General features: G+C 34.6%; 2 protein-coding genes across 8 annotated transcripts in view; one reads left to right on the forward strand and one right to left on the reverse strand.

Moving 5' to 3' along the window:
- Positions 1-7,221, forward strand: part of ESYT3 (extended synaptotagmin 3) — an 86,935-nt gene extending 79,714 nt beyond the window's left edge. For both annotated transcript variants that reach the window (XM_074214865.1, XM_074214866.1), the window contains 3 exons: positions 1,712-1,817; positions 2,923-2,972; positions 4,261-7,221. In XM_074214865.1, coding sequence (XP_074070966.1) covers positions 1,712-1,817; positions 2,923-2,972; positions 4,261-4,297 — 193 coding nt within the window. In that variant the 3' untranslated portion in view covers positions 4,298-7,221. The remainder of the gene's footprint in view (positions 1-1,711; positions 1,818-2,922; positions 2,973-4,260) is intronic.
- A 542-nt stretch (positions 7,222-7,763) lies between these two features.
- CEP70 (centrosomal protein 70) overlaps positions 7,764-15,904 on the reverse strand; it is a 37,208-nt gene continuing 29,067 nt past the window's right edge. For all 6 annotated transcript variants that reach the window (XM_074214871.1, XM_074214870.1, XM_074214868.1 and 3 more), the window contains 5 exons: positions 14,957-15,106; positions 14,633-14,798; positions 13,888-14,002; positions 9,966-10,045; positions 7,764-8,333 (listed from right to left, as the gene is read on the reverse strand). In XM_074214871.1, the coding sequence (XP_074070972.1) occupies positions 8,272-8,333; positions 9,966-10,045; positions 13,888-14,002; positions 14,633-14,798; positions 14,957-15,106 (573 nt within the window). In that variant the 3' untranslated portion in view covers positions 7,764-8,271. The remainder of the gene's footprint in view (positions 8,334-9,965; positions 10,046-13,887; positions 14,003-14,632; positions 14,799-14,956; positions 15,107-15,904) is intronic.

The following is a 15,904-nucleotide window of genomic DNA, read 5'->3' on the forward strand; positions in this document are numbered from 1 at the left end:
AAAAATCAATTTAATGACTATTTATTATTAAACCCATACTCCTTTTCCTACCTACTGTTCTATAATACACATAGCATGTTTATCTTAGAATGAGCAATGTACTTACCCAGGATTGCTGGGAGGCTCAAAAAGCCCCTAGATAAATGTCTGACACATAGAAGGTGGTATAGAAACATTTATTTCCTTCTCTTTTCAGTTCCATCCAAGACATCTCTTTATCATAGCATAGTGTGATGACTGATATGTTTTTTGTTTTGTTTTGTTTTGCAAGGCAATGGGGTTAAGGGACTTGCCCAAGGTCACTAGGTAATTATTAAGTGTCTGAGGCTGGATGTGAACTCAGGTCCTCCTGATTCCAGGGTTAGTGTTCTATCCATTATGCCACCTAGCTGCCCTCAGACTTATGTGTTTCTAATGATGACTCTGAATCATCCAGAAAAGGTGGGATTAAAGCTTTGTAATTGTAAAGGGCAAGTTTTTTTTTTTAATTTTTGTAAGGCAAAGGGGGTTAAGTGGCTTGCCCAAGGCCACACAGCTAGGTAATTATTAAGTGTCTGAGACTGGATTTGAACCTAGGTACTCCTGACTCCAAGGCCAGTGCTTTATCCACTACGCCACCTAGCCGCCATAGGGCAAGTTTTAACTGAAAAATTTGCTTACACTGAACATGAATTTACAGCTAGAAGGCAACTTAGAGTCTTGCTAGGCAATCCCCCTCATTTTGCAGGTAAAGAAACTGGGTCCCAGAGAGGTTGCTTGACTTGCCCAGTATCACACAGTAAGCAAACAATTCATACTTAGGTCATTTGAGTCAATGATATAATACCCTAAAATTATATTTAGAGCCTAGGCCCATAGCAGGTATGACAGTTTTCATGTGTTTTTTCTTAATCACAAAAAAAGCAAAATCCTTCAGGTGTCAATTGTTGATGTAAAAAAAAATGACTAACTTTTGGTTGTGCTATATGCTATAGTATAGATCAACAGATAGTACCTATGTTCTGTAAGTCAAACTTTTTTTAAGCATGTGCTGAGTTCAGATCTCAGCCCTTATACCAATGTTGTGCTCTTGGTCAAGTCACAGGATTTATCTAGATGAACTTGGGCAAATTATTTTCTCTGGGTCTCAGTTTCCTCAGCTGTAAAATCAAGGGGTTGATGAACTAGATGAAGGACTAGGTAATTTCTGAGTTCTGTTCTAAGTCTATACACAGTGTTATTTTGAGAGTAGCTGCATTGGATAGAGGGTCATGCATTGGATAGAACACTGGGCCTGGAGTCCAGAAGATCCGAGGTCAAATCCACCTCAGACTTTCTATGTGACCTTGGGCAAGATACTTAATCCTGTTTGTCTCAGTTTCCTCATCTGTAAAATGAACTGGAGAAGGAAATGGCAAACCACTCTAGGATCTTTGCCAAGAAAATCCCAAAATGGGGTCAGAAAGAGTCAGACCTGATTGGAACTGAACAACATATGGTACTATGGTAGTGATAGGTTTTGAGTAAGAAAGACTTGGGTTCAAATTCTGTCTCTAACAAGTAGTGATTGTGTGACTTAGGTCACATCACTTAATTTCTATATCCATCAGACAGTTTCATAGTATTTATCAGCTAAGTGGGAGTTTGAGGAATGTTGTATAGATCATAAAATTGATTTATATTTCTTTGAGTGTTTAGCCACTGACTTGATTATTTTATATTCTTATTAAAGATTTGAATTTTGTGTCCCTATGGAAGAAGTGAAGAAAAGAACTCTGGATGTTGCAGTTAAAAATTACAGGCCATTTGGTTCACATAAAAGAAAAGAACTAGGCAAAGTAAGTATGTTGAAGTTCAAAGGATTTAGATCTGAAAGGGTACTTAGAGATCTCATTTTACAGATGAGGAAATGTATTATCACCCAGACAGATACTCACATAGGTTGTAACTAGCAAAGCTAGGGTTCAGGTATTCTGAATCCAAAACTAGAGCTCTTTCCACCATAATGATCGTCCCAACTTCTGGCATCCCTTCTTTTTACAAGCACCTTAATATTAGTGTTCTAGCAACAAGTATGCAGCTGAATACTACCAAGTGGGAAGAATGGCAATGGAATAAACTTACTGAGGCCTTGACTTCAAGGTTAGGGGTTGGTTTGGGTGGGGAGAGAAAAGAAGAGAGAGAGAACCCATTAAAATCTGCACCGTTACAAGTGCAAATTAATATACATGGTAAATATTGCTGAGCCAACTTCCAGAGTATCTCTTCTCTACTTTTGTTGAATATTCAATCATATTCAGTTTTGTAGTAATATAAGCAAGATATAGAAAATCTCCATGCATGCAAATTTTCATTACCTATTAAATAGGTTAAAAGACCCTAACCTTAACCAAACCATTTGAGTCTACTTGGATTTTGCTCTGTGGAAATGTGACTTTACAGTTAAGGGAAGTAGACTCCCCAGTTTCTACATTCATTTACTTATTACACATTAAGGAAGAGAAGGGGACCTAATATACTTAAAATGGTATTTTATTCACAGTGCAGAGACAGTGAGGGAATGCTGGAAAGAAGAATAAACAATAATTTAAAAGTTGCTTATGTTTTCCTGTAATATTTTCTATAAATATTCACAAATGAAGCAGTAAAGGGTATTGGTATTTTTCCTGTGTTAGGCTATGGGTCTTCTGGCTATACATTTTTAATATGAAAAATCAAAAGAACTAAAAGCCACACCTAAAACCTACAAAGCTGCATTTTTATAACAGATATTTTTATTTAATCTCATTCAACTAGGTAATGTATAAATACTTACTGAATATCTGCCAGTATTTATTGAACACCTCCTCTGGGGATAGAGGTGGAAATACAAGTTAACTATTGGGTGTTATTTTGTTGTTGGATAAGTAATCAATATTCATAATGTGATTGATGTCTTGGCAGGTATTGATTGACTTATCAAAGGAAGATTTAATCAAGGGTTTTACACAGTGGTGAGTATTCTTTTTCATTTGATCATGATTGTTATTCTCTCTAACTTAATAAGTAATTACATTTTTTTAAAATGCTGGCTGTGGTTATTTTTCCAATTAGCTTAAAATAACACTTTCATTCAAGATAATATACTTCATGTTTATATAGCTGTAATTTAAAGGACTATCATAGCACATGATAATGTTTAATTAATCTTTCCAATCTCTTGAGATTGAATGAACAAGTTTTATGACTCACTTTAACTAAAAAGAAAACTGGGGTTGTTAACTGTCTTTCATAACCCCAACTAGTACTTTTCAAAGATTAAGCTGTGCATAATAGTCACAGTTTTACCTATCATGTTCTTTATAGAAGGAAATGTTTATGGTTCTTGATACTTGTCAGGTTTTTAATTGTAAAAAGGAAAAGTCAAAGAGAAAAATGATCTTGTTCCTCCAAAAAATTTAGGGACAGGATTAAGCTCCATTTTCTTCTACCCCTCATTCTTTCTTTCTTTTTTTTTAATTTTTTTTTAGTTTAGGTTTTTTTTTTGCAAGATAAATGGGGTTAAATGGCTTGTCCATGGTCACACAGCTAGGTAATTATTAAGTGACTGAGGCTGGATTTGAACTCAGGTACTCCTGACTCCAGGGCCAGTGCTCTATCCACTGCACCACCTAGCCGGCCCTTACTTCTCATTCTTTCTGTGTTCTTTAATTCTCATTTCTATCGGACACTGATTTTCTTTTCTCTTTCCTTGTCAGTTAGGTCCAACTCTTCATGACCCAATTTGAGTTTTCTTTGCCATTTCCTTCTCCAGCTCATTTTACAGATGATGAAACTGAGGCAAATAGGGTTAAGTAGTTTGTCTAGGATCACCCAGTTAGTGTTGGGCTAGATTTCATGTCAGGGTCTCCTGACGCCAGGTTCAGCACTCTATCTATTGTGATTAGGTATTGGCATAAATATCTGATAGTCTCCTTTTTATAAGGAATCCTTAAATTCCCAAGTGTATGAATTCTACCTTTCTCATTTATCATGCACATGTCACTTGGGCAATTACTTAACCTCTCTGAGACTTGGTCTCCTTGTTGGTAAAATGAGGTTGGACTAGCTGGCCTTCAAAGCCCTGTCCCATTCTAACTCTACGGTGCTATGAACTGTGCCCTTCATCCTAGCCAGCCAACTTGTAAATGGATAGGATTAATCACAAGGTCCCAAAGTATTACAGCATTCAAAAACAAAATTCAAATAGGCTTATAGGCAAATAAATTTATAACTTTCTAACTTGTCCCATCTTTTTTGTAGGTATGAACTGACAGCGAATGGCCAGACAAGAAGTTGATAAAGAATGTTAGGATTACTACTTACTATAAAGTACAAGTGCTCTTTGCTTTATATTAAAATGTATATATATTATATATATATGTATATTCTGTATTCAATAATTAAGAATATTTGAGAAGTGCATACATTCTGGTGTGAAATTTAAAAACCACTTTTTTCAGTGTCTAATTAATATTTAGAAAAGATATATGAAAAGGTGAGATTTCTGAGGCTAGATTTAGTTTGTCTAAATTCTGAACTAAGGAAATTGGGGTCATTGTGAATAATGTTTTTATATTTACAATGTGGACTTTTTCCATTTCTAGGCAATTACAGGTAGTCCCTGATTTACAAATGATATATAAAGGAATGAGTATAATTGGGTTGAAGTGGGGAGGAGAAAAGACAGCTTTTGAATAACCCCTAATTTTTTGGACAGTGCTAATGTAGAGAATCAGCAAAGTGATTAAAGCACTATGTTCCCCTCTCCAGTATAAGCATTCTTCCTCTCCTCAACTAGATTTATTTTTCCATATATGTGTGATGCTTGTAATACTCAACTTCCAGGACATTACTACAACTAGGACTGTAAATTTAGGAGCATAAAGGAGATAGCCTTATTATTTTTACCGTTTTCAGAGCACTGAACAAAAGTATGTTTTTTTTTAATTGAACTAAATCAAATTGAACTGGATTGAATTATAGATGCAAAAGACTTTTGTGGACTGACCAGGGAACCATTTGTTATATTATTTCTAAGGGAAAATGCACTTATTATTCATTCAAAACTAACTAAAAATTCCTAACATTAGGAATGGCAATCATGAAATGGGAACTTGGGGAATTAGAGAAGACAAAAATCTGTTCCCCTATTTCAAAGATGATTTTGGTCACTAAAGTAACATTATGCTGCTTTAAAAACAAAATATGTATTTGTATAAATAGTATATGTTTTGCATTTTCATTTTTTAATACTTTATAATCCATTCTTAGTATGTCCTACAAACAATCTAAAATCTAGTCCTGCCCCATTGCTTCCCCTATTTGTGAGTAGGATTATAACCAGACACCTTAACTCCTCTCTCTCTCATATCCCATTGGCAATCAAATTACTTGAATCTTCTTTTTATTACCACTGCCACTATTTCATTCAAGGTCCATTTATGGCAATAACTTCCTAATGGGTCTTTCTGCTTTCACTTTCTCCCTTTTCCCAATCAACTCTACTGAAGCATCATGGCACCTTCCACTCCATCATCATAGGTATAGTGACTTCCAATTATGTACATTTAGATTCTGGGGCTCTCCACAAACTAGACCAACTGATTCTCATCACACACCCTTCCCCACCATCATATACCTGGAATACTTTCTTTTCTTCATCTATTCAGATCCTAGATACCTTTCAGGCTCCAGGTTAATTTATCCCTTTAGCAAAGCTTTCCTTGACAATTCTAAACTACCATGATCCCTTCCTCCTTTCAACCTATAACCCTTATCATCTTTCCACTCATCTGGGATTTATATATTGATTTGTGATATTTCTTGCACTGCTTATTTTTTACATAATTAAATTAATGTGTATTTATCTTGTCTGCTCAGAGTGTGACTTCACTGAAGGCAAAGTTTATATGTTGTACTTTATATTCCTCACTGCATTTAAACAGTGATCTCTAACTCATAAATATTCAATAAAATTTTGATTTATCCCAAATTTTGTGTTTTGGATGGTAATAGTTCAGTAATATCATCACCTATTATGAAATTTAGAAACCTTAATGATAGACAATATGGTAGAATAGAACAACTACAGGATGTGTAACTAGTAGAGACCTGAGGTGGATTCTGGAAACTTACATATATTAATTGGCATGACTTAAGGCATCTAAATTCCAAGACTCGGTTTCATCTATATAAAATCAGGATATTTGGCCTAAAGACACAGTCTAGCCTAGTGGTTAGAGTGTTTGTTAAATCCCTTCTCTAGTATGCTAGAGGTCTTCACTTTGTCCTAACATCAGGAGGGAACCAGTAGAGCATCCAACCCATTCACTATCCATGACTCTTGCCACATATCCAGGTCATCTCTTTTTAATCACACAATTCCTTGATAACATCTTTTATTCCTTTTCTTCATATTTCCTCACTGTATATACACTAGAGCCTGTTCGCTCCCACTCTCATAATCATTCTGCATCCAATATAAATTTCTCTACATATACTAGGTCCACTCTGACTTTTACCATCTTTGTTCTGCTTAGTATGATTTCTAACCGCCCCATAACCACTTTAGGACCATGACATTAACATTAGTAAATGTGCTGTTTTTTTCCATTTTTGATGCAAAAAAAAATTATTCACATGGTTGCTGCAAGTCATTTCCAGTTTTATTCTGTTTATAATCTTTCCATTTTCATCTTTGAATAATTAGATTGGTTACCTTGCCAAGTATTCTTTAAACTAGCTTTACTATTTTAGATATCAAAGGGCTTTTTTTTTACAAAAGATAAAACAGGAAATTTCAGTATTTTCAGTTACACAAAGTTGAAAAGCTTTTCTTCTCAGTAATTCAGTGTTCAAAGACAATCCTAGGAGACCTGTTATGGAAAATGCCATCTACATCCAGAGAAAAGACTATGGAGTCTGGATGCAGAATGTAGTATATTATGTTTTTTGTTTTTTCTTTCTTATTTTTTTATATTTTTTATCCCTTGGTCCTAATTCCTCTTTCATAAAATAATTTGGAAATATGTTAAACATGATTGTACATGTACAACTTTTACCAGATTGTTCACCACCATGAGGAGGGTGGAAAGGGAGGGCAAGTGGTATAAAATTGTGGATCTCATAAACTTGCAAATGGATGAATGTCAAAAACTACCTTTTTTGTAAAAGGTTGAAAAACTTTTGTACAAACAAATAAAATCAATGTAACTATAATAAGGAAATTGTTAATTGGGAGGGGATCTTTGCCTCAAATATTTCTAAAAGCCTGATATACAAGATAGGTAGAAAACTAACACATATATAAGACCAAGAACCATTCACAGTGGGATTAAGTGGTCAAAAAACATGAACAAACTGGTCTCAGAAAAATTGGAAACTACAAACCACAAAAAACATCAGGACACAAGAATGTTCTGACACACATATAAAATATTTATTTCAGTCACATGTTCTAAAAATATATCTAGATATGCATATGTATATTACAAATGAGCTCTCAAACATACCCTTTCATGAGGTAGTTTACTCACCTCTTTTATCCCATCATGGATGGAAAATATTTAATTTTCACTTATTCTCCCTGACCTTTACCTTCCAATTTGAAACTGCAACTGGTTCTGCCAACAGCAGATTTTCTAGATAGTTTTGTCCTTGGCATGGCATACAAAGGGTTAAGGAGCAGTTTTCAACTGACTGGGTTAGAGAAAAGAAAGTATAAGACAACATTGCCCTCTACCTTCTACCTTCTTTTTGAAACCTCTTCCCTTTTCTTTTCTCCTGAGGTTGGGGAGATATGGAATTGTATGCTCCCCAAACTTTCTAAAAAAGTGATGTCATCAACAAGTTCAAGTTATCTTGGGCCAAAGACGCTAGAATTCTAAATTTCAAATCTTAAAGTATAAAGGCAGGTACCCTCATACCAACACTTAACATCATTATCCTGTTTCCAAAATGTAAGCAGTTTTCCTTAAATCTTGTAAACCAAGAACTGCTGAAGAAAAATTAGAAAACTCAAGAGTCCAATTATTCAATCCTCCAAATGATTCTGCACAATTCTGAGAGAGTGATAAATATTTGGTATGTAGAGATAAAAATATCAAAGTCTAACTTTGTAAAGAATGAAGATTAAACATGCCACCAGTATTCACTCAGGATGGGGGAAAAGAGGTGAATTATGCAAGTAAATATAGCCCTTATCAGACCAATCATAAAGAAAATATATTACACAGATAAAATTTACATACTAAAAGAAAGGTTTCATTTTCTTCAGCTTGTAATCAGCTTTAATTTCTTTATTTCAGGAATAATGGCATCCAAGTTATTGACTTCTGTAATAAAAAAAACATGAGCACTAAAAATATAGCTACTATAAAGTGCCATAAATATTAAATTACTTTTGCATAAAGAGATAAAACTGCAGCATTTACTTCAAGATAGTCTACCCTCACTCAGTATGCTTAATCCTGACAACCTTAGATCTCATACTATTTGAAAAATAACCAATCAGAAATAGGAGCATAATCTGTGGCCTTGGGACAAAAGGAACCTATAGTGACTTGGTCTATGGCTCTGACTGATCTCTTTAGTAGGGGGCTTTTTTTTTAATCAACTGAGATACTTGTCCTCAATAAGGAAAATGTGATAGGCTCTTTCTGTAGCATTGTCATTGGATTGGCAGCCCTTATTGATAGGACTCTAGGCAGGCTGTCCTCTTTCAGTGTCACCACCAAGAGTTAAAGTTAAGGATAGATCACAGACCCAAACTCTACAATTGAGATGGTGTTTAATACATTGCAATGTCACAATAGAAATTTCAACAGTTAAAAAAGTTTATTTAAAAAAGAAATTTAAACACACGATTTAAAAAAAAATATTAATGTTTGCTCACAATTGATTTAGTAACAATCAACAAATTGGTGCTCAGAGAATAACTGAATTTAGTATTAAATGATTAGCCTAATAATGATATCAATTATTTTTAATGCTTTCTAAAGTTAAATAAAGCCATTACATCTTATGAAATCAGATTCTTCTATATAGAATACAGCAAAAACATAAGCGTTCATGTCTAAGCTCTTCCTGATTCCAAACCATATTTTTTTAAAAAAAATTTTTTGCAAGGCAATGAGGTTAAATTGCCTGCTCATGGCCACACAGCTAGGTAATTATTAAGTGTGTGAGACCAGATTTGAACCCAGGTCCTCCTGACTCCAGAGCCAGTGCTTTATCCACTGCGCCACCTAGCTGCCCCAATTTATTATATTCTTAAAACATAACTGCAACACTACATTCTTCCTATATATTAAATAATAACTTAGATTTTTCTGTGATTGTTGAAAAATACCAAGATGCCTGTTCACATACTACAACCTGAAGCAGACCACAAAAGAGATTTTTTCAGATCTTACAATTAATAGGAAAAAAACAAAAGTAACAAAAATTTCCTGAAATCACAGATCTTTTTTAAAGACGCCATCAGATGGGACAGCTAGGTGGGTGCAGAGGATACAGCACTGACGCTAGAGTTATGAGGACCTGAGTTCAAATCTGACTTTAGACACTTAATAATTACCTAGTTGTGTGACCCTGGGGGCAAGTCATTTAATTCCATTGCCTTGCAAAAAAAAAAAGGCAAAAAAAATAAAAAAAATAAAGATACCATTAGAGAAGAAATAATGACATGGAAAAAAATATATTTAATTCACCATTTGTGGTGGAAATGCCTCAGCAAGCTTTTCATAGAATTCTATATTGTTCTACAGAATAACCTAAAGCAATCTGAATTTCAATCTAAGTTTTTCCACAATGTTGCAAATGGAGTAGGGAAAATGAAAGTTTTGAAAAATGACTGTGTGGAGGGTAATAAACCATCTTCTTTCAAGTATACTGATGCTAATAGTCATTAACTTTAAGAAGCTATAAATGTTACTCCCACCAACAAGTGTATAACAGAATCTTACCTAAAATATGAAGTAGGTCCTGTATAAAAGCTTGAAAGGTTGGGAAAAATTCATCATATTCTTCTAATTTGTTGATAATGCTAGAAAAAAAAGTTTACAGTTAATTATAACTCAGGATGATTATACCTTGACAAATTACAGGAGCAATTTTTAAAACAGAGAAGAAAATCTAAATGATCACCTACTAATTTAAATAAAAATTCAGCTTTTATTTAATGTAGTCATACTTACATCTGATCTTCCCTCTCTCTTTTATTGTTACTTCTCTACGTCAAAATGATGGTGTTATACCAGTAAAATAAGAATCCAAAGAAGAATAAGAGTATGATTTTTTCTTCAGTCTAATGATTAAAAATTTAACTTCATGAAAGATATTTTAAACTATAGGCATAGTGATTTCAGCTGCAAGACTTTTATTTTTTTTTAAAAAGGGAATATGGGGGAAATGGCCACAAAATTTCAGTGTAAAAAAAATACTTTAAAAATTCCACTATAGTTATTAGTAACCAAAACTCTGGTTAATAATCAATTATTTGATATAGGACCCTAAATAACTGCAACTAGACAGGTCATACTAAACTGATGGAGAGTTTTTATACTTCTTTATTGTAAATAGGTTGAAAGTAACAATAGTGTAGCTTTCCTCACGCACACTACACAAAACAGGTTCCTAAAATCTGTTTTTAGCTTCTAAATGTTTTGCATTCTCCTTAAGGAGATGAGGCTCCTAGGTTTTCAAATGAATTTCTTTAAAATAAGGGATTCCAAGAATTGGTGAACTTTAGTATAAATTGAAGTATAATTTTTTTCACTTTATTTTTTTTTTATTTTTTAGGTTTTTGCAAGGCAAATGGGGTTAAATGGCTTGCCAAAGGCCACACAGCTAGGTAATTAATATTAAGTGTCTGAGGCCGGATATGAACTCAGATACTCCTGACTTCAGGGCTGGTGCTCTATCCACTGCACCACCTAGCCGCTCCTCACTTTATTTTTCTTGACTTTTTTTGTGTTTTCTTTTGCAATATGGCAAACAAACCATTATGACTTGCATGACTTTACATGTATAACTGATCTATTGCTTCCCTTCCAAGGAGTAGGGGAAATGTGGGAGGGAGAGAATTTGGAGCTCAAAATTTTTTTAAATGAATGCTAGAAATTTCTTAAAATGTAATTGAGAGGGGACGGCTAGGTGGCATAGTGGATAGAGCACCGGCCCTGGAGTCAGGAGTACCTGGGTTCAAATCCGGTCTCAGAAACTTAATAATTACAAAGCTGTTGGGGGCAGCTAGGTGGCGTAGTGGATAAAGCACGGGCCCTGGAGTCAGGAACCTGGATTCAAATCCGGTCTCAGACACTTAATAATTACCTAGCTGTGTGGCCCTTGGGCAAGCCACTTAACCCCATTTGCCTTGCAAAAACCTAAAAACAAAAAGTAATTGGGAAATATCCAATAAAATAAATAAAATATATTTTTTTTAAAAATTAAGGTATTTGCTTAGCTTTACTAGATCTAAAACAATATTATAAAGCATCAGTCATCAAAATGGTCTGGTACTGGCTAAGCAATAGAGGGGTGGATCAGTGGAATAGACTAAGTGCAGTAGTAGGAAGTGATTATAGTAATCTGCTGTTTGATAAACCCAGAGTCCAGATATTGGGATAAAAACTGTCTTCAATAAAAACTGTTGGAAAAATTGAAAATTGGGAAAATTGAATTAGACCAATACCTCATACCCTATACCAAGATAAGATCCAAATGGATAAAGGATTTAGACATAAAAAAAAACCCCAATATTATAAGCAAACTAGAAGATCAAGAAGTAGTTTACCTATCAGATTTATGGAAAGAGAAGCAGTTAATGACCAAGAAAGAGATGGAAAACATCATTAAGAATGAACTAGATAATTTTGATTACATTAAATTAAAAAGCTTTTGCAGCCATTCCACAGTTGACAAATGGTCAAAGGATATGCAAAGGCAATCTACAGATGAGGAGATCAAAGCAATCCATAGTCATATGAAAAATTGCTCTTAATCATTAATTATTAGAGAAATGCAAATTAAAGCTTCTCTGAGGTACCACCTCTCACCTCTCAGACTGGCCAATATGAGCATAAAGGATAATGATCATTGTTGGAAGGGTTGTGGGAAATCTGGGACACTGTTACACTGTTGATGGAGCTGTGAACTCATGTAACCTTTCTGGAGAGAAATTTGGAACTACACCCAAAGGGCATAACCTTTGATCCAGCAATACCAGTACTGGGTCTATACCCTGAAGAGATGATGAAAAAGGGTAAAAACATCACTTGTACAAAAATATTCATAGCAGCCCTGTTTGTGGTGGCAAAGAATTGGAAATCAAGTTAATATCCTTCAATTGGGGAATGGCTTAGCAAACTGTGGTATATGCATGTCATGGAACATTATTGTTCTATTAGAAACCAGGAAGGATGGGAATTCAGGGAAGCCTAGAGGGATGTGCATGAACTGATGCTAAGCAAGATGAGCAGAACCAGAACTGTACACCCTAACAGCAACATGGGGGTGATGATCAACCTTAATGGACTTGCTCATTCCATCAGTGCAACAATCAGGGACAATTTGGGGCTGTCTGCAATGGAGAATACCATCTGTATCCAGAGAAAGAACTGTGGAGTTTGAACAAAGTTCAAGGACTATTCCCTTTAATTTAGAAAAAAAACACAACAGATATCCTATTGTCTGATCTTGTAATCTCTTATACTTTTTGTTTCTTCCTTAAGGATATGATTTATCTCTCATTACACTCAATTTGGATCAATGTACAACATGAAAACAAAGTAAAGACTACAAATTGCTTTCTGTGAGGGTGGGGTGGGGGAGGGAAGTAAGATGGGGGGAATTTTAAAACTCAAAATAAATAAAATCTTTTAAAAAAAAAGCTTTTACACAGACAAAAACCACTGTAACCAAGATCAAAAGAAATGTAGTAAATTGGGAAACAACTTTTACAACTAGTATTTCTGACAAAGACCAGAAAGGGCAATGTTCAATGTTGGAAGGGATGTGAGAAATCTGGGACACTAATACATTTTGGTGGAGCTGTGAACTCATCCAACCTTTCTGGAGAGCAATTTGGAATTACTCCCAAAGGGCAACAAAAATGAGTATACCCTTTGATACAGCAATACCACTACTGGGTCTATACCCTGAAGAGATTATGAAAAAAGGGGAAAAATATCACTTGTGCAAAAATATTCAAAGCAGCCCTGTTTGTGGTGGCAAAGAATTGATCAATTGGGGAATGGCTTAACAAACTGTGGTATATGTATGTCATGGAACACTACTGTTCTATTAGAAACCAAGAGGGATGGGAATTCAGGGAAGCCTGGAGGGATTTGCATGAACTGATACTGAGTGAGATGAGCAGAACCAGAAGAACATTATACACCCTAACAGCAACCTGGGGGTTATGATCAACCTTAATGGACTTGCTTGTTCTGTCAGTGCAATTTAGGGCTATCTGCAATGGAGAATACTGTGTGTATCAGAGAAAGAATTGTGGAGTTTGAACAAAGACCAAAGACTATTACTTTTAATTTAGAAAAAACTCCATTATCTTATTATGTAATTTTGCTATCTCTTATACTTTATTTTTCTTCCTTAAGGATATGATGTCTCTCTCACCACATTCAACTTAGATCAATATATATTGTGGAAACAATATCAAGACTAACAGACTGCCTTCTATAGGGTCTGGGGGAAGGGAAGCAAGAATAGGGGAAAAATTGTAAAACTCAAAAACAAATAAAATCTTTAATTAAAAAAAAACTCAAGGTATTCCAATAAGAAAGACATGTAACTTATGTGTTTAGACTATCTCAATTTCCTCCTCAAAGTATTTTCATTGCTGTTTTTGTAAACATTAAAAATAAATACCTTTGGATGTCCTGGGTCCCCAACACTTGTTGAATATGTTTGCCTATATCTTCATTAATTATTTTACACAGTTTCCCAACTGTATTCACCAGGACACTTAGTGATGATGAATTATCTAGAAAGGGGAACAAATTGAAAGGGGAATTGTTATTTTTGAAGAGAGTGTTCCAAACTATAGTATGGATCAATTTACTTTTCATATGGTACAGGGGCTAGTGCTGGGCCAGGGGTCAGTAAGATCTGAGTTCTTACCTGATTTCACATAATTACTAGCTGTGTGACTCTGAGAAAGTCATTTAAACTCTGTTTATATTAGATTCCTTGTTAATAAAATGGGAATAATAACAGCACCTTACCTCTCAGGGTTGTTAAATGAGATAACATTTGTAGTGTTTAGTAAGGTGCTGGCACATAGTAAGTGCAATATAAATATTAGTAACTAATAATTATTATTTTTATTCTCACTGTCATTTTCTTTCCAACATTCCCAGTTTACCTACTCCTTCACTCTTTTCCATTAGTAACCCCTGGATGGGAGAAAATTGATTCCAAAGGGTCATAGAATTCAGAGCTGAAAGGGGACCTAATGGTTAGCTAATTCAACTTCTTCCTTTTATAGTTACTCTGAAGCCCAAAGGAATTAAGTACTTGACCAATGAGACAAAGGTGTGGGTTCAGATTCCATCTCCCTGACTCCATATGCATATTATAATATACTACTTTTATTTTAAGTGAATATCCTTACCTAGTTCTAGGATCTCATAGATATTTCTCACAGCATTATTCATTTCTCCAAGCCTGGTATAAACTTCATTCATTCGAGGAAAAATTCCAGACACAGATGTTACATCAAATAGCTTTTGGAAGTGATTAACAATTGCTTGTAAAGTTTCAGGGCATGGGATATCACTCTATCAAAAAACAAAAACAAAACAACCAAGAGTAAAAATTTCACCTACAATACAAATATAATCATAACATAGCAAATGTTGTTCTATGAATTGATCATGAAACTTTTTGATTTGGCTACCTTAAAATATTTGTATTTTAAATATGGATTAATGGTTACCTTTTTCTTATGTTCAACCTCTTCTAAGATGGTATCAATAATAAGTAGAAGATCTTCCACTCTAATGCCACCTTCACTCTTATTATATTGTTTCACATTATGCCAAGGCAACAACTCCTCAGACAGTTTTTCCAAGGATCGATACAAGTCCTTTATAATAGAAAAAACTACAGTGTTACATTTTTTAAAAACAATTATGCTTCCAAAAATCTTGCCCAATACTAAATAATAAGCCAAATTTCTACATGAATATACTGTTAAGTAGTTATTGTTTTGTTGCTGATTGTCCTTTGTTCTCAAAGATGACTAGGAGATCAGGGATTTGATGCCATGACAAGCACATGAATTGGATGGGGGGGGATGGGAGTTGGGCTAAGTTATCAGTCTCACTTTCTACTCCAGAACCATATGGGTCTTTTGTCAGAAATGGATCAGGAGGGCTGGAGATGCCCTGGATGCGAGGCAATCAGGGTTAAGTGACATTCCCAAAGTCAGGAAGCTCCTTAGTATCAAGTGTCTGAGGCTGAACTTGAATCCAGGTCATCCTAACTTCAGAACTATCCACTGTACCACTCAGCTGCCAACAATATAATTATGATTATAATCAAACTATATGAAGAAAATAATGGGATTAGGATTTTCAGAAACTCCAGATCACTCAGGGGTTAATTTTTTGAAACAACATATGATTTCTCTACTCCAATAAAATACTATACCTAAAGTGTTAAAGAGGTAACCACAAGTTGCTCTTGTGGGCTATACCTACAGAATTTAATCTTTGGCCTGTCCTTAACTACTTAGAAAGAATTCAGTTATGAACCTCACAATGAATTCTATATTGTCTGAAGAATTTAGAGAAACTCACCATAAAAAGTTGGCCAATGATGATTAATTTATTTTATTTAAGATTCATTACAATGATTACAATGAGGGGGGTTGGGTTACTGG

This window comes from Macrotis lagotis, chromosome 1 (genome assembly GCF_037893015.1).
Source record: "Macrotis lagotis isolate mMagLag1 chromosome 1, bilby.v1.9.chrom.fasta, whole genome shotgun sequence".
NCBI lineage: Eukaryota > Metazoa > Chordata > Mammalia > Peramelemorphia > Peramelidae > Macrotis > Macrotis lagotis.